This window comes from Anolis sagrei, chromosome X, assembly GCF_037176765.1.
Source record: "Anolis sagrei isolate rAnoSag1 chromosome X, rAnoSag1.mat, whole genome shotgun sequence".
Taxonomy (NCBI): domain Eukaryota; kingdom Metazoa; phylum Chordata; class Lepidosauria; order Squamata; family Dactyloidae; genus Anolis; species Anolis sagrei.
The window spans coordinates 53535998-53560182 of record NC_090034.1 but is presented as its reverse complement, the minus strand read 5'-3'; the positions used below and the strand labels follow the sequence as shown (position 1 = coordinate 53560182).

Sequence of the window (24185 nt, the reverse complement as noted above, 5' to 3'; positions counted from 1 at the left end):
GCTGTTAGTATTTCTGGGAGTTGAAGGCCAAAAACATCTGGGGACCCCAGGTTGAGAACCACTGGATTAAGGTTTTAACCTGCCACTTTTGGACTCTGGCTTGCTGAGGTGTTCCTGCGAGTATCCTGCGAGTGTAGATTTAAGGCATTGGCTTGCTGGCTGATATCCGAATAGAGGATGGGCCAGAGATATAAATGCCTTAGTCCTTTTCATTACAGTCTGCTACTTCCCGGCTGATGTCAGGTGGTGCAGTACTGCCTAAAGTATAATTTCTCCAGTGGTGTTGGGCGTAGGCATTCTGTGATAATGCGGCATGTCTCATTAAGAGCCACATTCAATGTTTTAACGTGGTGAGATGTATTCCATACTGGGTATGTGTATTCAACAGCAGAGTAGCAAAGCACGAGGGCAGATGTGTTCACTGTATCTGGTTGCGATCCCCAGGTTCTGCCAGTCATCTTTTGTATGGTGTTATTTCTAGCACCCACTTTTTGCTTGATAGTCAAGCAGTGCTTCTTGTAAGTCAGAGCACGGACCAGAGTGACCCCCCGGGTATTTGGGTGTGCTGCAATGCTCCAGTGGGATTCCTTCCCAGGTAATCTTCAGAGCTCGAGATGCTTGTCTGTTCGTAAGGTTAAAAGCACACATCTGTGTTTTGATGGATTAGGAATCAGCTGGCTTTTCCTGTAATAGGCAGTAAGAGCACCTAAAGCTTCAGAGAACTTCTGTACAATCACTTCAAAGCTCCCTGCTTGAGCAGTGATGGCATGATCATCAGCATAGATGAAACCGAAGCCTGCAGAGATCCTCCATTTATTTGATGGGTTAGGGACCAGGTATTTGGTGGGTTAAAGGAGCTGGGGTTCTGTTTAGAAAGTCTTTGTAGGGATACAGATTTAATTGTAATTTGACTGTCTCCGTGATTGAGACATATTGCCAATTCCTTGTTGATCAATTGGTGGACAGCATGATCAAAACAAAAACAGAATACCTAGTGCTTCTGCATGTTTTATTACTTCTCTGAAGCAAGCTATGTTAGGTAGATAAATTGTACCAGAATATTTATGATAAGCCTTTTGAAAATGTCTAGAGAAGGCTATTGGAAGTGATTAAAAAAACCCTCTGAATGTCCAAATTGCTGTGTTCCTTTTCTGCTCAGGATGCCGACAGACTTTTTGTGTTTCTTCTGGAAAGAACATTGCTTATTTTTTGCCTGTTTTCTCCACTAGATTGTTCTCAACAAAAAGCATTTTGTATTTTTCTTTGACAGAAACGCTCCGCAGCTACTTCTCCCAGTATGGGGAAGTGGTCGACTGTGTGATAATGAAAGACAAGACGACAAATCAGTCACGAGGCTTTGGATTTGTCAAGTTCAAAGATCCCAACTGTGTCGGGACAGTCCTGGCCAGCAGGCCCCATACATTAGATGGCCGAAATGTAAGTTTGCCTTAGCTGGAACCTCTTTATGTCTAGCTGGGTATGAGGGAAGGAGCTGATTATGTGACTGATGGGTCTTGCTCTGGTCCTGGGTCTGCTGTATTGAAAGCAGTCTTGTTTCTTTTTTCCCCTGTGAAAGGCTATCTCTATGGACTTCATTAGATGGAGCTGGGGATAACAGGGGAAAGTGGGAGAAATTATCTTCTTTGTGTGGCATTCCAACAGCAAATTTATCGTGTTGTCAGAGGCTTTCATGGCCAGAATCATTGGGTTGCTGTGAGTTTTCCAGGCTGTATCACCATGTTCCAGAAGCATTCTCTCCTGGCGTTTCACCCACATCTATGGCAGGCATCCTCAGAGGTGAGGTCTGTTGGAAACTAGGCAAGTAAGGTTTATATATCTGTGGATATATTGATGTGGGTGAAATGTCAGGAGAGAATGATTCTGGGACATGGACATACAGCCTGAAAAACTCATAGCCACCTCATCACACAGGATTGCCTTTTCCCAGTTCAACCATCTACTTAGTGAAGACAGGATGCATTGTTGTACACCACTTCTCTCCGTGGGCTCCTCTGCTCTCCCCTCCAATCCACTTACTCTCAAGGAGACAGAAGGCTTTGTTAATAAGGCAGCCCCCCCCCCCCCTTTGTCTGGGCTCCTCTCCATTCCTCCCAATCTCATTACTCTCAATCATGGAAGTCCAAAACAAAAACGTAGCAGTCATGCAATTTCGAAAGCCAAGATTACTATGAAGGAGAAAGAACAGGAAAAACAAAAATGGGTGATATCTTTAAATGAAATACTGCATTCTAATGATTATATTAGTTTCAGGACATTACCATGCCAGGCTCACGAAGCAGGATTTTGGGAGAAAAATGTCTGTGCTTGGTAGGATTGAGGGCTAATAAATTGAAGGTAAATCCAGACAAGACAGAGGTACTCCTGCTCAGTCAGAAAGTAGATGGGGGTATGGGATTACAACCTGAGTTGGACGGGGTCACACTTCCTTCAAAGTCTCAGGTCCACAGTCGGGGTGATCCTGGACTTATCGCTGACAACTTCAGATGTCTGCATTTGCCAAGAGTGCCTTCGCACAGTTAAAACTTGTGTGCCAGCTGTGCCCATACCTTGAGATACCTGATCTGGCCATGGTAGTCCATGCATTAGTTACATCCCGTCTGGACTACTGCAACACTCTCTACATGGGGCTGCCTTTGAAGATAGTTTGGAATCTGCAACTAGTTCAGAGATCAGTAGCGAACTGGAGCATCGTATCATGAGCAAACGACTCACATGTTACGGCAGCTCCACTGGCTACCTATCCGCTTCCAGGATAAATACAAAGTGTTGGTTGTTACCTATAAAGCCCTAAATGGTTCAGGCCCAGGCTATTTGAAAAACCACACCCACACCTACAAACCAGCACACACACTGCAGTTCGCAGAGGAAGGCCTGCTCTCAGTCACACCCCTGTCTCAAGTGCGGCTGGTGGGAACAGGGGGGGGGGGGCTTTCTTTGTGGCCGTTCCCTGCCTCTGGAACTCCCTCCCTAAAGAGCTAAAAATGACCCCCTCCCTCCTCTCCATTAAAAAGCTTTTAAAGACCCAGCTGTGTAATCTAGCCCAGGGGTCCTCAAACTAAGGCCCGGGGGCTGGATGCGGCCCTCCAAGGTTATTTACCTGGCCCTCGCTCAGGGTCAATCTAAGTCTGTAATGACTTGAAAGCACACAACAACAACAACAACAACAATCCTTATCTCATCAACCAAAAACAGGCCCACACTTCCCATTGAAATATTAATAAATTTATATGTGTTAAAATTGTGCACTGGGATTCATTCATGTTTTTTTCAAATTATAATCCGACCCTCCAGCAGTTTGAGGGACTGTGACCTGGCCCTCTGTTTAAAAAGTTTGAAGACCCCTGATCTAGCCTATGGGGAGGAGAAGGATTATCACCTTCTATACATATTTTCTCCTTGATATTGGATACTTTCTTAGCCTGCTGACATAATATATTGAGCAATTATTATTATTATTATTATTATTATTATTATTATCTTTATTTTAATCTATAGTTTTAACCAGTTTGATCCTTTGTACTTTTGTTTATTTAGTTCCACTCATGATTTCAGTTGTTTATAAGTTATATTTAATTATTTGATCTCATTTTCTTTGCTTGTTTGTCTTAAGTTATATTGAATTATTTCATTTCATGTTTTCCTTGTTTGTTGTTTATTTGTTTCTTTTGACATTGAATGTTTGCCATTTTTGTTACTTCTGTCAATCGCTCTGAGTCCCTTTGGGGAGAGAGGGCAGGTTATAAATAAAGAATTATTATTACTATTATGAACGCCTTTGACTCCACGTCATTGAAGCGATTCAACACAGGGAAATTTGACAGATCCCATCCCACATGTTTTTCCCTGCTTTCTCCCATTTCAATGCTCAGAAGATTATTTATCCCCGTCTCCTGTTGCCCCATTTCTTGACAGGTCATCACGGACTGACAGGTGGAAGTCTGTCTGCGTTGTTTGATGGTGCTTTGTGATGCTTTGCCAAGGAACTCTTTTCAAAGTGTTTAAAAATGGGGAGGGGGGGGGTTGCATGTGATGAGGTTCTATGTTGACTTGTCTGCGTATCTGCCTCAGTTTGCTATGATGGCTGCAGACATGGTGAACTGTTACCCAAAGACGCAACTGTGTATGTATTTGGCAAGCATTCTTCCAGTTGATTTTTACCTAGTTACCTTGCAAGTATCTTCAAACCATTCTGGAAAAAGAGCAGGAGGCAAAGGGTTCTGGTTGGTCGTACTTGCCTTCAGCTTTTGTCAAATTCTGGTGGCAAAGACCAGCTCGTTCAGGTGGCTGTGGCTTGCTGTTTCTCCGATTTCATGCTCCTCCTTGTTCAACAGATTGACCCAAAGCCCTGCACCCCTCGAGGAATGCAGCCAGAGAGAACACGACCAAAGGAGGGATGGGTAAGGCAGCCGTTTTGCCATTGCTTGGCGTTTTTCCCTGGCTCTGGTCCCCTTGCCACGCTGTTGGCATCTTCCCCCATCCAAATGCTGAGGAGCTTTGTTAACCTTTCTGTGAGCAGACGGTGAAATTCAAGTGTGCTGGCAGGAAAGACACGGCTTCCAGCTGACCTGCCAGATGTCACTGTTTGCTGCAAACGGCTTTCCTTTGTTAATGATGGGATTTCCATGCAGTTTGATGGCTGCAATTCGAGCCATGATCCATCTCTAAGGATAGATGCCTGTGGTTTTGGTGTGTCCTGAGCTTCCCTTAACAAATCCACACTGACATATTGTCCCATATCAATCAACAATTAGAAAGCCACACCAGTGCTCCCAGCATATGTTTCCTGCTGTTTTGTTCGCATTAGTTTTCTACAGCAGTGTTTCTCAATTTGGGGGTCGGGACCCCTGAGGGGTCATGAGGGGGTGGTCTTTCTGATGGTCTTAGGAACCCCATTTGGCAGAGAAGGCTGAAGATCTCTCCGCCTGTCCTTCTCTTCCTTCTTGGAAACAGACGGCAAATCCTCCCATATTCATTTGGGTTCACAGTGCTCTCTGGATGTAGGTGAACTACATCTTCCCTTAATCATTGTTAATTCCTCCCAAATCCCTCCAGTACTTCTGTTGGTCATGAGGGACCTGTGTGGGAAGTTTGGCCCAATTCTATCATTGGTGGAGTTCAAGGGGCTCTTTGATTGTAGGTGAACTATAAATCTCAACAACTACAACACCCAAATGTCAAGTTATATTTTCCCCAAACTCCACCAGTGTACACATTTGGGCATATTGAGTGTTTGTGCCAAGTTTGGTCCATATCCATCATTCTTTGAGTCCACAGTGCTCTCTGGATGTAGCTGAACTACAACTCTAAAACTCAAGGTGAATGCCCACCAAATCCTTGCAGTATTTTCTATTGGTCATGGGAGTTATGGGCCAAGTTTGGTTTGATTGTAGGTGAACTATAAATCCCAGCAACTACAACTCCCAAATGACAACCCCCCCCCCCCCCCCCAAAAAAAAAACATCAGTATTCAAATTTGGGCGTACTGGGTATTTGTGCCAAATTTGGTCCAGTGAATGAAAATACATTCTGCTTATCAGATATTTACATTACAATTTGTAACAGTAGCAAAATTACAGTTATGAAGTAGCAACTAAAATAATTTTATGGTTGGGGGTCACCACAACATGAGGAACTGTAGTAAGGGGCCGTGACATTAGGAAGATTAAGAACTACTGTTCTGAAGACAAGATGAGGAGAAGTACAAAACTACGGTTGCAACATCCGTGAAAGTGCATATCCCACTTGCACAGTATTCAGGCAATGTGTGGCCCTTTGGATATTGCTGTGCTGTGCCTCCCAGGTCGATTGATCTTTCTAGGATGCCGAGAATGGGAGCACAGCGTCATCTGAAGAGCCACCTGTGTACAGTTTAATTTCTGTACAAAATTCTGTCCCTTTATGTCTCAGCAGAAAGGATCCAGGAGCGATAGCAAATCCAATAAGATTTTTGTGGGTGGAATCCCTCACAACTGTGGCGAGACAGAGCTCAGGGAATACTTCAAGAAGTTTGGCGTGGTGAGTGACTGGTGGCTTGCGCGTGCACGGTGGAAGTGGCTTCTGTTGCTGTCTCTTGCTTTGAAAAGAAAACATGCTCATATTTTTGTTTCTTACTGTGGTGACATTATGTTGTGGTCAATCTCTCATTAGCCTTTTAAAAAAATTCTGTATCTCTTGCTATGGATCATTGCCCAGGGCTGGCTCATCATCAGAATGCCAGTCCACAGCGGAAGCACCTTTGCCATCCGATTTGTTCTCTAGACCCATGTCGCTTTAGTTAAGCATTTACCTTTCTGTGTGCCAATCTGGATTCCATGCATGCTGTCTTCGCAGATTGTTTTTGTTTTGCCTTGATTTTTTTTTCTTCCCTACTCTGCAAAGCAGGTAAGAAACCAACATTTCCTTATTACATGAGTATACATTGCCTGAAGTTATCCCCTACACCCATGGCCTTTGGGCTTGCTGGGTAGAAGCCTTTCCCATCCTGCTTTTGTTCCAGATATTTTGTACTACAGAATCCACCATCCCAACCCATTCCCCTTTCCTGAGACTGAGGTTGCATGTATGTACAGTGTAGAATTGAGGGTTGCATCAGATGGCCCATGTGGTCTCTTCCAACTCTATTATTCTTTGAATTAATGCATTTTTGATGCTGCTTTAATGGCTCATGGCTCCAAGATGAACTCTTTTGAGGTCTCCTTTGAATTCGAGTCTGGTTTCAGGTCTTGGAGCTATGTTAGAGTTTTGTACTGTATCGCTATGGTTGAAATAATTCAGTTTGATCCTAACAAACAAGGGAGATGTTAACAAGCTGGAATGTGTCCAGAGAAAGGTGACTAAAATGATCAAGGGTCTGAAGAACAAGCCCTACGAGGAGCGGCTTAGGGAGCTGGGCACATTTAGCCTGCAGAAGAGAAGGTTGAAAGGAGACATGATGAGGGCCATGTATAAATATGTGAGGAGAAGTCATAGGAAGGAGGGAACAAGCTTGTTTTCTGCTGCCCTGGAGACTAGAACGCAATGAAACAATGGCTTCAAACTACAGGAAAGAAAGGAGATTCCACCTGAACATAAGGGAGAGCTTCCTGACTGTGAGAGCTGTTCAGCAGTGGAACTTTCTGCCCCAGACTGTGGTGGAGGCTCCTTCTTTGGAGGTTTTGAAACAGGCTGGATGGCCATCTGTCAGGAGTGCTTTGAATGTGATTTTCTTGCTTCTTGGCAGAATGGGATTGGACTGGATGGCCCATGAGGTCTCTTCCATCTCTAGGATTCTGGGATTCTATGGTTTATATGGACTTGTTAATGTATACAAACTATGAAGGAGATGTTTTTCCCCTATAATTTTTTCCTTAGAGAGAGGTTTAGATGCAGAAAGGAATCCTGGAAAGCCTTTTAAACAGCACTGTAGCTAGGCAAAACTACAGTTAGGTGGATATGTAATTGGTTAAGTAAACAAACCAGAGGGAGATTTTCCCCAATGCTTCCTCTTCATCCTGGAAAGAAGTGACGAGTGGAGTGCCAGAAGCAGGGTTCCATCCTGGGCCCAGTTCTGTTCAGGATCTTCATTAATGACTTAGATCAGTAGTTGTCAACCCGTGGGTCCCCAAATGTGTGGGTCTTCAACTCCCAGAAATCCTAACAGCTGGTAAAATGGCTGGGATTTTTGGGAGTTGTAGACCAAAACATCTGTGGACCCACAGATCAAGAACCACTGCTCTAGGCCCTCTGGCTCTCTCCAGGAAGCTCTAGGTCAGTGATTCTCAACCTGTGGGTCCTCAAATGTTTTTTCCTTCAACTCCCAGAACTCCTCTAACAGCTGGCAAACTGGCTGGGATTTCTGGGAGTTGTAGGCCAAAACACCTGGGGACCCACAGGTTGAGAACCATTGACTTAGATGAAGGGTTAGACGGCATGATGATCAAGGTGGCAGACGACACCAAATTGGGAGGGATAGCCAATACTCCAGAAGACAGGTGCAGAATTCAAAACAATCTTAACAGATTAGAGAGATGATGGGCCAAAATGAACCAAATGAAGTCCTACAGGGACAAATGAAAGACACGCCACATAGGCAGAAAAAATGAAATGCAAAGATACAGAATGGGGGGGGGGGGGTGCCTGGCTTAACAGCAGTACATGTGAAATAGAGTCCTCATGGACAACAATGTCATGCGGGAGCTAAAAAAACCAATGAGATTTTAGCCTGCATCAATAGGAGTCTAGTGTCTAGATCCAGGAAAGTCATGCTTCCCCTCTATTCTGCCTTGATCAGACCACACCTGGAAAACTGTGTCCAATTCTGGGCACCACAGTTGAAGGGAGATGTTGACAAGCTTGAATTTGTCCAGAGGAAGGCAACTGAAAATATCAAGGGTCTGGAGAACAAGCCCTATGAGGAACAGCTTAAAGAGCTGGGCATGTTTAGCCTGCAGAAGAGAAGGCTGAGAGGAGCCATGGTTAGGGCCATGTATAGATATGTGAGGGGAAGTCATAGGGAGGAGGGAGCAGGCTTGTTCTCTGCTACCCTGGAGACTAGGGCACAATGGAGTAACGGGTTCAAACTACAGGAAATAAAGGCGATTCTACCTGAACATAAGGAAGAACTTCCTAACTGGGAGAGCTGTTCTGCTGTGGAACTCTCTGCCCTGGAATGTGGTGTAGGTTCTTCCTTTGGAGGCTCTGAAACAGAAGCTGTATCGGTCAGGAGTGCTTTGAATGTGATTTTTCTGCTTCTTGGCAGAATGGGGTTGGACTGGGTGGTTCACGACTTCGCATCCAACTCCAGGATTCTGTGATTTGTAAGAACCAGGAAGCTCAGTTCATCCCACGCCAATGCAACATTTGGTCCTCCAGCTCACTATTAATCCCCTATTTATGTTTGGTAAAGGGCCTGCCTTTTCAATGCCGTCTGTGTTAATGAGAAGCCCTTTGGTGACTGTGAATTGGGAAGCATCCTTTCCTCTTGGGACAGAGCATTTGATTTGGTGGAAATTAAATGGTGTTCGACAGCCTCCTGATTATATGGGCAATTGGTAACTTAAAACCCTACCAGATGCCTTTCGCATTAGCACTAAAGCATCACTCTGGGCAAATCCATGCCGATCTCTTTTCATTACAGCAGTTTCCCTCTGGTCCCCAAAACACTCTCCTGAGAGATGGCGGGGAACTTGTGGCTGTTGTTTGTGCAAATGCTGGCTCCAAGCCTTTTGGCGGGGCTAGCAGATGCGTTTCCGTCAGTCTTGCTCCTGACTGACCCATGAAAAGTGGCTTTGGTAGGGCTAGGAAGCTGACATGGCTGGGCTTCTGCCAGCCAGTGGGGGAGGAATCATGTATGCCGGTTTGAGAAGACCAAGCGGGGAAATGGTAGCCATGTTTAAATATTTGAAAGGATGTCCCATTGAGGAGGCGGCCAGCTTGCTTTGTGCAGCTCTGGAGACTAGGAGACATTGGACCAATACAAGAGATGTAAGAGATGTTCAGTTGTGGCATATGCTGCTGCTGCCTTGGACTCTGATGGAATCTTCTTTGGAAGTGTTTAATCAGAGGCTGGATGGCCATCTGTTAAGAATACTTTGATGGTATCTTCCTGCCTGGCAGAAGGGGGTTGGATTGGATGACCCTTGGGATCACTTCCAACTCTAGGATTCTGGGATTCCATGATATGTGTTTTAGCTGTCTGATGGCTGTCTGTTGGGAGGGCTTTGGTGGTGTCCTGCCTAGCAGAGGGGAGTTGGCCCATGTGGTCTCTTTCAAGTTGACTCTAGAACAGTGATTCCCAACCTCTTTTTTTTTTTTGACCAGGGCCCACTCTCCAATGTTAGCATCAAAAGGGTTACAAATCAGTTTTTGGTCAACTTTAGATTCAGTTTGGTTATTTGGGGAGCTGACTCAAAATTGCATTGGATAGACCACATCAGCTCTAGTTTCTGATACAGAACATATGCCATCAAGTAGTCGCCATCTGCTCACCCACAGAAAACTATATTTAATCATATAGAGCCGATGTGGTCTATCCCTTACAAATTTCTGAATCAGCGCCCCAAATAACCCCAGGAATAGGCCTCAAAATGAAGCCATCAAGTTGTTGCGGAACCCCGGATGGTCCATGGACCACAGTTTGGGAACCACTGCTCTTGGAGATTGCTACACCTTTTTTTTAATGTAAAGGATGCCTTGGTTTTAAGTTATCATCTGTCTCTTCTACCTTATTGGTGGACCCTCAAAGGAGACCCCCCCCCCCCATAAGTGAGAGTCCTCGAATTACAGGTGTGCTATTTCTTGTGTATCCCATTTTTAAGGAATTTTAAGCACGACCTGGAGAAAGGCAACTTTCTAGCAACCGCCTGCGGCTGCCTCTTTACTGCCTCGCTGCTTTGGGGTGCTATCCTGCTGCTGCATTGCAAGACCACCACCGCTCCTCGTGCGGTAACACTATTAGAAGGCTGTCCCCTTTTTCTTTTCCAGGTCACCGAAGTGGTCATGATCTATGACGCAGAGAAGCAGCGGCCCCGAGGTAAAGGAGACCTTTTCTTTGCCCTTGAACATTTCTTTTGCCTTCTTCCTGTATCAGATGGCAAACTTGTACGATGTCAGCCTGCCCCCTCCCCTCCCAAAAAACGTCCCTGATTTAATTTGACGCATTTGGCTCGGGAAAACACATCCCTTAGGGACGCTTTTCATGCAGTTCCATCTATTGTGTGTCAACTGCTTTCGGAGTCCGGTGTTGCATGTCTCTCTGTTTCCCTTTCTCCTTCCCAAAGAGGTTGTCCTTAAGAAAAGACACATGAGGCTTCTGATAGCTTACATATTTGTTTCCCTTCCCTTTAGAAAACTGGAGATCCCCATAACATTTGACTAAAGTGTCTTTATCCAGGCTTGCAGTTCTTCCTTGCTGGGAGAATGGATGTCCTGTTTTGTCCGTTGCTCTTGAATTGAAGTGTGTGGCCCAAAGCTGTGTCTTGTAGTCGCTGTGTAGTACATATTGTTTCTTGAGGATCTAAGCAGTGCTGCCAGCCTATGGGCACGAGCGCAGCTTCCCTTTTAACTCGAAAGGCACCTTCCTCTCTTTGGTCCCGATTGAAAGCAGTGGTCCTGTTGTCCGGCTTTCCATTTCATCTTTTTCCATTGGCTCTTAAAAAACACAATATTTTTCATAACACGTCATCTGCTTCCATTGCAATGACCCCCTCAGTAGCATGTCAGACAATGCTGGGAAACAGTTTGCCATCTGGACTTTCCACTCTTCTTCCTTGAGTCCATTCTTATTTTAAAGCTATATCTAAATTTATTTTCACTTCATATTTATTAAGCTGTTAAGTCTTAGTTTTTGTTTTAATTTAGACATACATCCTAGTGACATATTTAAGTGTTTCATAGTAAAAGTACAGTAAACGTTAAGTTCTTTCTCCTCCCCCTTCCTTCCTTCCTTCCTTCCTTTCTCTCTCTCTTTCTCTGTGAACTGTTTTGTGATTAATATCTCTTTAGATTTCTTCTCTCTAGGTGATAGATTATCACAGAGGTACAGGCCATTTCCCTACAAACGGAGGAGGGACCGGGTTTTGTCTTTTATTGGGATTGTGAATGAAATTTTTTTTCCATATTTGGGGCGGGGGATCTTGGGGAAGGGGATGACGGTGCTTTGTAAATTATTATTATTATTATTATTATTATTATTATTATTTCAGTGCCTTAATTCGTTTTGCGACAGCTTTGCCCTGTTTCAACAGAAAAATTCACGGACGCAGCAAAGAGCAGCAACTTTTTTCAGCTGCCAAAGGCAACAGACCCCTTTGCCTTTATTTGAAAGCCTCCATTTCAAAATCTCATTGCCCACTGAGGAATCAGGTCATTTAAACATTTTTTTCTCCTCTACTGATTGTTATTTCCAACTAGGGAACATCTCCTGGAATTCAGGTTCCGGTCCTCCATTATGTCATTTAGTTGCTTGCCCATTGTTTCTGCAGATAGTTTGGCTTCTTCTCGTTCATAGTCAGCTTGGCAATATACAGATCCAGTATTGCTCTCCCTTTCTTGGCTAGGGCAATTTCCTGGAGGTTTTGCAGTCAAAATCTACCAGATCAACCAAAACTCCAATGGTAGCTCTTAGGCCAGAAATTTCCCTTTGCAGCATATCCATTCTTTGAAATAATTTTTTTTGTATTATCAAAGGGTTTCATGGCCAGAATCATTGGGTTGTTGTGGATTTATCAGGCTGTATGGCCATGTTCTAGAAGCATTCTCTCCTGACGTTTCACCTGCATCTATGGCAGGCATCCTCAGGGATTGTGAAGTCTGTTGGAAATCTGGCTACCAGTATTTAAAAAAAAACCTCTAAAATCATAACAGCAAATAAAGAACAACACTCAAAAACAGGGGAATTCCAGACAAGAAACAATCAGGGCCAACTAACCACTTCCCAACAAAGGATTCCCCAGGCAGTAAGAAGCCAGACCTTGAAATAGCTAGGCCATTAAATGCTAATCAGGGTGGCCTTTTGAAACATTCATACCTACTTCCAACAGACAAGAGTTCTTTCTCCCACCCTGGACATTCCACAGATAAGTACACTCAATTTTCCTAGTTTCCAACAGATTTCACAACCTCTGAGGATGCCTGCCATAGATGCAGGTGAAAAGTCAGGAGAAAATGCTTCTGGAACATGACCATACAGCCAGGAAAACTCACAACAACCCAATATTTTTTCTGCTGTCAATTAGGAAGTATTGACCTTGCTTGAGGTCATGCATTGTAGGTTCAACATTTTCTTTAGCTGCTGGATGAAGTCTGCCAGATCTCTCTTTAAGAATGTTTATAATTTCTTTACATGAAGGCGATGGTCTTTTCAATGCTGGTGAGGGAGTCTCTTCCATTAGACCTCGGTCAATGGACCAGTTAGCAGCACCTTTGTTAAGGGAGAACAGAGAGATAAATTTTGCTTCGTCACCATCATCTCTTGCCTCCATTGTAGTATAAACAGTCTTTATGATACTTGCGCTGTCTAATGTGATGGGATCTATGAATTCTCGATTCAACCAGTGCTCCCTTGCTATTAATTCTTTCTCAGGATTTTTTGGGTCATAGTCTTCTAAAATTTACTTTTGAGCAAGAGTAGGCAGAGTATTAAGTTTATTTATTCACAGCATTTGTATTCTGCCTTTCTCACCCCGAAGGGGACTCAGTGTTGCATTCCAAGGCTGGAAACCACCTCTGTACTTAATACACACTCCAGCCCAGGATGAAATAGCAAAGCAGTTTATTGAAGAATATATATGAAAAGCAATTCAGCAAAATAGTATGAAAAACCAAAGCCTAAATACCAAGAATAATCCACAGAAATAATAGTATAGGAGTAGCATCAAAAACCAGAAATACAAAAAGAATAAATCCAAAACATGAGATTCAGGGATAGTCCTCAAAACTTGGACTCATGAGACATGAACTAAAGGAAACATGGAACATGGAATTAGAAATCGCCTGACTTGACAATAGTTCTATACTCAAAACACCAACATTGCCTGGACTAACGGACCCATCTGCTGGGCTAGCGAATATAGAGAGAAAATCATCCCTTCTCCCCTGATAAGGACTTCTTGGCTAATAGGCATCTTGACCTTTGTAAACTTTCCTGAGAAGCTCTATGTTAATGGAATGTAAATCTCCTATCTAACTGCTCATTCATTAGCCTGTCCACCTGGACTTTCATTTTCATCCTCTGAGTTCAGATCTGTTTCTGACTTTACTTTCCTAGTGAACTGCTTTTCAGGAATGTGGCCTTCAGACACAGACCACTCATTTTCAGGGCTTAAAATCTCTTGCGGGCGCTCCTGCTGACTTGCAGACCCAGAATCCCCAGTGTCATCAGAATGCCTAGCATCAAATTGCTGCCAAATGTAAGCTGTCCTGAGTCCCCCTTCGGAGGTTGAGAAGGAACGGGATAGAAATACCAGAAATAAATAAATAATAAATAAATTACAGGCCCAGAATCCCCAGAGAGATCAGGTGCAGGCACAATCAGAGGCTAAACTATAACACTCTGGGCAGATCACAGAACACATACACAGCAAACATTCAATGCCATCAAACGGACAGGGCAGACAACAAATAGAGATATATGTCCGCATTTTCCCCAATTTGCCCCCCTTCTTGGCAGAAAGGGGTTGGACTGGATGCCCCACAAGGTCTCTTCCAACTCTATGATTCTATGCTTGTGTACTGCCTTCGGCCACTTTAACAAGAAACACAAGTTTTCAAAATCATGGAACTACGATAAGGTATCAATAAAACCATAGATAAATGTGCCATTCCTACTTTGGCATAGAAGACCTCACTTGAATACAATAATCTTTGGAAAGTAGCATTTTGACCATCTTCCGACCTGGATAGTCCCATCTTCTGATGGTATATCAACATATCTCGGATTGTACTGATCCATTTATTTCCATGGCAAGAATACTGGGGTGGGTTGCCATTACCTTCCCCAGGGATGGTATTTAGTCTGATCTCTCTGCCATGACCTTCCTGTCTTGGGTGTCCTTTCGCGATTTCGCTTGTGGCATTATCGAGGTGCTCAATCTCCAGCACCATGACAAGGCAACGATCCTTTGGTGAAGCGCATCTAAATATCTTCCTGGTTTAATTTGGTTCCTATTTATCTACTCACAGTTGTTTTCAAACCACTAGGCAAGCAGAAGCTGGGCAGAAGGTTAGGAGCTCACTCTGATCTGGGCTTTGAACTGTCAACCTTCCAGTTGGCAAGATTTGTTGCAGCTTGGTGATTAACCTGCTGTGCTAGAGCCCGGCCCTCTACCATCTTTGTTTTGTTTCAGAAGTGCTTCCTTTCTGGCCCCAGTTTTTCTTCTCTTTCTCTCGCCTTGATTTAAGAACAAAGCACATCCTTTTCTGTTGTTGTCTCTTCATTCCCTTGGCCCCAGTTGTAGTCAAATCCAATCCTTTGGATATAAATGTGGCTATTTTCTCGCTTTGGTCTTTACTAAGACTTCTGACAGACATGTTGACAAAAAGCCTGCTAATTCTTCGAAGGCAGCCAGCCCCTTGTGTGCAGGAAATGCTTTAAAAGTCCCCTCACCCTCCATTTCTTAATTTTTTTTTTAGTTTGATTTGTTTCATGCTCTTGTTGCTGACGGGAGAATTTTGACCTGCTGCAATCTTGGCCTGTATCTTTGTGTATTTTTTAAGTATGAATCCTCTCTCCAATAAGACTCCATGGGCTTACCCAACCCTGTTGGATAAGCTTAGAGAGACACTAACTGACAGAAACTGTATCTTATTTATTTTGTGTTGTTATTTTTTTCCTGTTGAACGCTTTAGAGCAATAAATGGTTGCTGTCAGCACTAGCTGCAAAGCAAAACGAAACCAAGGGGGAAATCTCGGGTTTCAGGAGGGAAAAATAGACACCCTTTTCCAATTTGCTTCTATCTGAGCATTACGTCCGAAACCTTCCAGCTTTAGCAAATTGAATTTTTATGAAAGATGTCCGTGTTACATCAGTAGAATTGAATTGGGCCTTGGTGCTTTCCCAGAACAATGCAATTGACCTGCTCAACACTCAACATAGCATTCTTTCATTCAGAGGAAAGGAAATGCAAGGAATTTTAGCCAGGTTTACGGAGCTGCAAAGTCCCCCAAAACAACCATGTCCCCTGAAACCCTTGGTCGAACCCTAGGTCCGCCCCTAATACTGTTCATCATCCTGTTTTGTGTCACAACACCCTGCTACCTTGATTCACTCTTCGTCGTTGGCTAGGTTTTGGATTTATTACTTTCGAGGACGAACAATCAGTGGACCAGGCTGTCAACATGCATTTTCACGACATCATGGGCAAAAAAGTGTGTAGTTGTAGTTTTATTTTACCTTAAGATCAAGCTGAAGCTTGAGGCAACTGGCAATTTGACTGGCGGCAGAAGAGGGACCTTGGTCGGGGGTGAGTCTGAATTAAAACTTGTGCTTTTATCTCAACTCAGGTAAACTGTAGTTTCCTGTTATATCCATCTGCAGGACCCACATTTACTACCTCCATATGTATATACATATACCTTATTTATTCACATTTAATGCTCACCTTTTTTGGCTAAATGATCTTGCCAAAATCAGGGTGCACATTCGATTGGCATCATACAGCAATCTTAGTGCTGAGCCAGAGCAAGAGGAGCCTCTGGAGCTCCTATTTGAGTGACATTATCTCTAATTCAATGGCCACAGCTCAATGCTATGGGATCCCGGGATTTATAGTTTGGTGAGGCATCTGTTGTCTTTGCCAGGGAAGGTTCAAACTACAGCCCCCAGGATTCCATAGAATTGAACTAAAGCAACTAAAGTGGATTCATTCTACAGCATAGATGCATCCCAAGGTTTCCCTTTCCATTGCTGGAAGCTTTGGTGTTCTAAATTACAAACAGTGCACTTTTTGTGTTGTCGAAGGCTTTCATGGCCGGAATCGCTGCTATGAGTTTTCCAGGCTGTCTGGCCATGCTCCAGAAGCATTCTCCCACATCTATGGCAGACATCCTTGGAGGTTGTGAGGTTTGTTGGAAACTAGGCAAGTGAGGTTTATGTATCTGCAGAATGTCCAGCGTGGGAGAAAGAACTCTTGACTGCTTGAGACAAGTGTGAATGCTGCAATTAGCCACCTTGATTAGCATTGAATGGCCTTGTAGCTTCAAAGCCTGGCTGATTGCTGTCTTTGGGGGATCTTTTGTTGGGAGGTGTTAGCTGGCCTTGATTGCTTCTGAAACATGGCCAGACAGGCCAGAAAACTCACAGCACTTTTTGCCGCTATACATTACATTCACCAGCAAATACTGTTTTTGGCTTCAGGGTTTTGAAAACCTCCATATATATCACCAAGTAGACATCTTGTATTACAGAGCAAGATAGACCAATAGGAAAGTAAAGTATTCATTCTGCCCAGTAAAACCAGTGTTTCTCTGACTGGGTTGCACCATATTTGAACCAGGGCATTTTGTCCATCATTGTGACTCACTTCCTGCAGTAATCTGCAACGCCTAGATATACTGGAGAGCTTGTTTTCAGTGTGTGCAGAGTTGGATGGGGAGTTGGGCCAAATTCGTGCTCTGCACAGATAGAAAATCAGCCCCAGAGGAATGTGGCCTCTCTTGTATTCAGGCGGCATGAAAGGGGTCCCTTAGCAGCTGATGATGATATATAGATGGCCTATAGGAGGGGCGCCATAGTGCTGAATATCTCCAGTGTCAAAGGCATGAGCCTTGGGGAGGTTTGGAAACGCCAGTGAAATCTCCACGTTGCCAAAAGCTCAGCTTCCCACAACCGCTCCTTCAGATGTGTTCTTTTATTCCAAATTGGGACATTGTGGGGAAGATGGTGCGTGTCGCAGAGCTACCTTTTCAAGGGCAGAATCTGAATAAACAAACAAAAAAAAAAAACCAGCTGGGCAAGCATCCTGAAGGAATGGTTTGGAAACAATAAAATAAAATAAAATTGGGGGTCACTTACTGTGAGATTTTGATCCGATGCCACATATTCTTTGACTGATATGATAGTATTTCCTTTTTTATCACGATACAGTTAAGTGACCTTTTGGATTGTTGTCATCTTCATACTGTGTTGTCAGCCCCTTGCAGAGGTTTTGCAGGGGATTGGATTCGGCGACTTGATTTCCTGTTTCAACAAATGGCCTTGGATTAAAACTTCAAGCTGTCTTTTCAGTTTTAGGGGCCAGGCCCAGCCTAAATTATCCTAGCTTCTGAACAGCAAAGTTGGGCAGGGAAGAAGCAGGAATTTTCCGAACAAAACCTAAAATCAGTCACCTCTCAGAAGTTTTCTATATTCCTTGCAGAGAGTGTGTTCATCGCCTGTAGACATACGGCTGCCCCATGAATTTCGCAGGGCTTTCTTAGAAGCATGGAAGACCTGCACTTCCTTCCTCTACATTATAGCTTGTATTTGTTGGTCTCCCATCCAAGGACTTTTAAGATCAAATGGAATTTTATTTTATTTTTATTTACAGTATTTTTATTCCGCCCTTCTCACCCCAAAGGAGATTCAAGGTGAATCACAGAACACATATACGGCAAACATTAAATGCCATTATACACTGACAAGACAGACAACTATACATAGATAGAGGTATATAGGCTTTCCCCATCTTCAGCATCTTGCAGGCTTATGCTCGGTTCCAGCCACGGTGAGGTGGGGGAGTGCTGTTGCTCCATCTTCCCTGCCAAAGAGCTTTGTTCATAAACTTTCTCCTTGATCAAATCACCAGCATTTTTCTGGTATTTCCTTATGTGTGCCTTAAACACCTCTCCGCTTTAAACGGTACCTATATATCTAGTCACATTTTGCTTTCGAACTGCTAGATGGGCAGATGGTCAGGAGCCCACCCCAGCCCGGGCTTCAAACTGTCAACCTTTTGATTGGCATAATTTATTGCAGCTGGCAGTTAACCTGCTGTGCTAAAGCCCAGCCCTTTGGAGTATGAAGGCATCTGAAGTATGTCAAGCTATATTTTGCTTCCCTGGCTCTTTCTGATGTGGGATCCCAGTAGCCCAGGAGTCCTCAAACTTTTTAAACAGAGAGCCAGGTCACAGTCCCTCAAACTGTTGGAGGGACGGATTATAATTTGGAAAAAAAAAATGAATTCCCATGAACACTGCGCTTATCTTATTTGTAGTACAAAAACCACTTTAAAACAATACAATAATTAAAATGAACAATTTTAAGAAATATAAACTTATTAATATTTCAATGGGAAGTGTGGGCCTGCTTTTGGCTGATGAGATAAGATTGTTGTTGTTGTTGTGTGGTTTCAAGTCGTTTCAGACTTAGGTGGACCCTGAGCAAGGGCCGGGTAATTGACCTTGGAGGGCTGTATCCGGCCCTCGGGCCTTAGTTTGAGGACCCCTGCAGTAGCCTGACAGTTTTACAACTTTGCAAGAGAAGTGGAAAAGCACAATTCGAAAGTCTGTAATAAGACTTCCTAGCATCCAAAACAATCTGCCAGAATATCCTGTTTAATAAGGAGTCGCTGGTGCAGTCTGGGCATGTGAAACCTTTCTCGAAGCAAAGCATCTGACTTGAGTCCCTCCAGGGAGATAGGGCGGGGTACAAATAAATAATCATTATTTGAAACACAACAATATTTGTACACAGCAAACAAGATCACTATGCTGGTTGTTGTATTGGATCATATGTCGGACACTTCCCAAGTTGTTGTTGTTATTATTATTATTTGATAAATAACAAGATTAGTACACAGCAGACAAGATCTATCTGCCTTGAGTCCCCTCTCAGGTCAAGAAAGATGGGTTAGAAATGAAGTAAATAAATAAGATCACTATTCTGGCTTTTATATTTGATCACATGTTGAACACTTCCCAAGTATTATATTGCTACTATTATTGTTGTTATTAGGAACCCCCGGTGGCGCAGTGGGTTAAACCCTTGTGCCGGCAGGACTGAAGACCGACAGGTTGGAGGTTCAAATCCGGAGAGCGCACGGATGAGCTCCCTCTGTCAGTCAGTTCCAGCTCCCCATGTGGGGACATGAGAGAAGCCTCCCACAAGGATGGTAAAACATCACACATCCGGGCGTCCCCTGGGCAACGTCCTTGCAAACAGCCAATACTTTCACACCAGAAGCGACTTGCAGTATCTCAAGTCGTTCCTGACACAAAAAATATTGTTGTTGTTATTTGATGCCAATCCAATTACAGTTGAGATCAGACCCAGAAGGCATCCACTTTTCAAAAGTGCCAGGGTTTGGTGCCTCTTGTCCTCCTTCAAAATACGTCTTTCCTGCCTAAAAACACATTATAGTCTCTGGACAGAGTTGAACCTGGGGCCTTAGTCTGTGGCCATGTCTCCATGAGGTGGATACCGAAGTTGTGGGAGTTTGCTGCAGCTTTTGCACCACTTTGGGATGTTCAGATTCCAAAGGTTTTGGATTGAACATTTCAGTATGTTCCTTGGCTTTTTCTCCCTGACCCTGTTGTTCAGATTCAAAGAGAGGTTTTAAGACAAGCTTCTCCTCTGTGTGCTGTTGTATGTTATATGTGCACCCTGGAGTGCTTTGTAAGTCGCCCCAAGTCCCTTCAGGGAGATGGTGGCGGGATATAAATGTTATTACTCTTATTTATTATTGGATTAAAACTGGGTATTTCTCTGTAAGGCTTATATTAGATAGGAGGCCCAGTAAGGTGATCTGAATGGCTAAAATGACTGGGGTGCATTTTTGGGGGGTGGTTTAAGCCTGGGCTCTTTCCCTCCGTTTGCAAAGAACGCTCCCCTCCCTCCTGACGTAACACAGTATGAAGGTTTTGCTTCTTATTGACTCAACTGTCCATTTTTTATTACCTGCATGTTTGTTTACTTTTTTGTTAGATGTAATGTAAGGTTCTCTTATCACATCCATTCCTTCTGACATTGTTTGAGTTAATTGAGGTTCTTTAAGCGTTAGCCTGGGGAAGGTAAGTCTCTATCTTCCATTAGACTTTTAAATAATAATTTAAAAAATAAACCTTTTAAAAGTTTTTTAAAGGCATTTTTTTAAAAAAGAAAGAAATACAACTGGAAACCAAGTGTGTGTTTCTCAGGTATGGTTGAAACTGAAATTGCGATCTGTCAGTGGCGGATTTCGGCATTTGGTCCCACCACTTTCCTCCCCAAATATCCCTAAGGTCTGGCTTAAAAGCTGTAGCACCTTATCTAGGTGGCTGTCTTCAGCCTTGTTTGTAAGCTTTGCTTTTCCAACGCCAGAATTGTCTGCGACAAGCAGCAATCCACCTTTTTAAGATAACCTAATAGAAGAGCAACTACACATTGGGGACATTACATTAATCTCACTGTCCTTTCAGAGCAGCTCACTGTGATGCCCCTTGTACCTGAGAAACATTCTTTTTTTCCTAAACTAGAGGCCTTTAAACAAGTAATAATAAGTTCCTGTTCTTTTTGTTTTTAAAGTATGTAGCCATAAGTTATAAGGTGCTAAGGTCTTATCTTTTTGTTAAGCGGAACTTTTAACGGTGTGTGTGAAGGGAAGAGGGGGGCCAACCCACCCGCGGGCTCCTCCGCCTGAGCACCTTGACCTCTTTGTTTAGGTGGAGGTGAAGCGGGCCGAGCCCCGGGATAGCAAGAACCAGGCTCCTGGCCCCACCAGCACCAGCCAATGGGGCAGCCGCATCATGCCCAGCGCGGCCAACGGCTGGGCCGGGCAGCCCCCTCCGACCTGGCAGCAAGGATACGGACCTCAAGGTACCGGGGGTCCCCTCAGCTTCAGCCCCTGGGCAGGTTGGTTTGCCAGGGGTTTGCCACATTTCATCACGTAATAGTCGCACTCCCCCACCAACGCACGCAGCATGATCCTCGTGTAATAGCTGATGAAAAGTGGGTGGAGTGCAACTACTATGTGAGGAATAAAGATCTGTGTGTTATTCTGTTTTCTGTTTTGCTTTTAAATAAATTACCTTACCTCCAAAAGGGGAGGAGGAGGGGGGATGATCCAGCCTCAAAGAAACAGCTCTATTTCTGTTTTTTTATTTGAGCCATTTGGGGCTCTTCCTTCCTTCCTTCCTTCCTACCTACCTACCTACCTACCTACCTACCGATCTACCTACCTAGAAAGCAAGGCAGTTTAAAAAGCATAAAATGGGGATCTCTGGAGCTCTACTCTTCCCTCTTCCCTTCAAAATTGCCGTGTTTTGGGTTCCTCACATAATAGTCACAGAGTCATTTGGGACCGATTCTCCTTTCTTCCTTTTTTCTCCAAAGGCAAGGCAGTTTTTTGAAAACTGCAGAGCCATTTGGGGCTCTTCCTTCCTTCCTCCCTCGCTCAAAGGCAAGACAGTTTAAAAACTCCAAAATGGAGGTCTCTGAAGTGTTACTCTTCTCCCCTAGTAGTTTACAAAACCTGAAATGGAGCTCTTTAGAGCAGTGGTTCTCAACCTGTGTGACCCCAAGTGTTTTGGCCTACAACTCCCAGAAATCCCAGCCAGTTTACCGGCTGTTAGGATTTCTGGGAGTTGAAGGTCAAAACACCTGGGGACCCACAGGTTGAGAATCACTGCTTTAGAGGATCCAAGTTCCAGAAACCTCAATTTCATGTTATTTAAACTGATTCAAGGCCTTGAAGGAAGGAGGGAAGAGCGGAGCTCTAGTGATCTCCATTTCATATATTTTAAACTGCCTTACCTTTGGATAAGGAAGGGAGAATCAGCCCTGAATGGCTCTGTGACTATTATGCGAGGAACCCAAAGCACAAAAATTTTGCTGCCCCAAAAATGTGTGCGACTATTATGTGATGAAATACAGTATTAATATTGCCATATTGTCACCTTTCATTAAGCCCCAGGCAAGTTTCAACCTTACCTGTTGGGCAGCACTTCTTTTCTCCCTCTCTCGCATTGTACAGAAACTGATGTGAACTTCCACAGGGTCAGGTCTTGGACAGGGGCTTTCTCTCTGTTGATAATTTACAGTTTGGTCCCAGAAAGCCCCATCTCCAACTAAACGGATCCGGTGGCAGTCGATAAGATGAACATGTGGAAAGGGTCTAATTGCAGAGGAAATGCTGACCTTTTTTAGGGCTCAACAGATAAATCAAAGGCAGCAGATTATTTCACAACCTGACAGTCTAGATGCGAGCATTCAGGCTGAGCCATCTGGCATTGAAACAAATGCATACCAGTTCGAAAATCTATCCGGCAGCAAGATACAGCAAAGGATAGGAGGATACTAGATATACAGGCAGTCCTTGAGTTACGAACATCTGACTTAAGTTAAGAACGGGGCTGAGACAACAGGAAGTGAGAGAAATTATCCCTAGGAAGGGAAATTCTCTCCTGGAAGAGTTATTGTCATGGGGAAAAGGGGTCTCCACTGAATCTTTATCTCCAATCTTTGTTTCCACAGCAAGCCCATTTTTTCAAAGTCCAGTTCTCACAGGGACAGAAAGTGAGGTGAAATCTTCTGAACGGGGCCAAAGACAGAGAAGCAAACATTACAGGAGTGTTAACCTTTTCCTGTGCTATCCAAAGCTGATAGATAGATAGATAGATAGATAGATAGATAGATATGGCAGGAGTTACACTTTATAAATGTCCCTGTTCCAGCTTACATAGAAATTAAGAACAAACCTGCAGAACCTCTCTTGTTCGTAACTTGGGAACTGCCTGTATACCAACTCTCCCAAAATGTATATGCTCTTGACGTATTACAGTTCTAGAATTATTTGTGTTAGATATCATGCAGGGAGGGGAACTGAAATTCAGGGTGGAACACTTTACTCACTCTCAGGTTCAGGTGACAGTTTGAGACAGTGAACAGTGGCAGAATAGTTTTAATATTTGTGTATCTGTATATTTTAAATTGTATTGTAATGCTTTTAATGTTAGCTGCTTTAAATCTTATGGAGAGAAAAAGTGGGATATAAATAAGCATAATAATGTGTGGTCGAAGATTTCATGGCCAGAATCACTGGGTTGCTGTGAGTTTTCTGGGTGGTTTGGCCATGTTCCAGAACAATTCCCTCCTAACTTTTCTCCCACATCTATGACAGGCATCCTCAGAGCTTGTGAGGTCTGTTGGAAACTAGGAAAATGGGATTTATATATCTGTGGAGTGTCCAGGGGGGCAAGAAAAAACTTGTCTGTTGGAGGCAAGTGTGAATGTTGCAATTGGCCACCTTGATTAGCATTGAATGGCCTTGTAGCTACAAAACCTGGCTGCTTCCTGCCTGGGGAATACTTTGTTGGGAGGTGTTAGATGGCCCTGATTGAGAAGCATTCTCTCCTGACGTTTTGCCCACATCTATGGCAGGCATCCTTAGAGGTAGTGAGGTCTGTTGGAAACTAAACAAGTGAGGTTAATATTTTTGTGGAATATCCAGGGTGGAAGGAAGAAGTCTTGTCTGTTTGAGGCAAGTGTGAGAATGTTGCAATTGGCCACCTTGGTTAGCATTGAATGGCCTTGCAGCTTCAAAGCCTGGCTGCTTCCTGCCTGGGGGAATCCTTTGTTGAGACGTGTTAGCTGGCCCTGATGGTTTCATGTCAGGAATCCCCTTGTTTGAGTGTTGTGCTTTATTTACAGTCCTGATATTAGAGCTTTTTTATACTGGTAGCCAGATTTTGTTCATTCCACAGATATATGCACATTCCACAGGTATATAAACCT

The 24185-nt window shown here is 43.7% G+C and overlaps 1 protein-coding gene across 10 annotated transcripts in view; it reads left to right on the top strand.

Moving 5' to 3' along the window:
- The window catches only part of DAZAP1 (DAZ associated protein 1), a 59644-nt gene that overhangs the window by 19712 nt on the left and 15747 nt on the right, over positions 1-24185 (top strand). For 6 of the 10 annotated variants that reach the window (XM_067473431.1, XM_067473433.1, XM_067473435.1 and 3 more), the window contains exons 3-8: positions 1271-1437; positions 4353-4418; positions 5929-6036; positions 10483-10531; positions 15783-15865; positions 21116-21269. In XM_067473431.1, the coding sequence (XP_067329532.1) occupies positions 1271-1437; positions 4353-4418; positions 5929-6036; positions 10483-10531; positions 15783-15865; positions 21116-21269 (627 nt within the window). Of the gene's footprint in view, positions 1-1270; positions 1438-4352; positions 4419-5928; positions 6037-10482; positions 10532-15782; positions 15866-21115; positions 21306-24185 lie in introns of all 10 variants that reach the window. The other 4 variants (XM_067473434.1, XM_060785019.2, XM_067473432.1 and 1 more) reach the window with 2 other exon arrangements.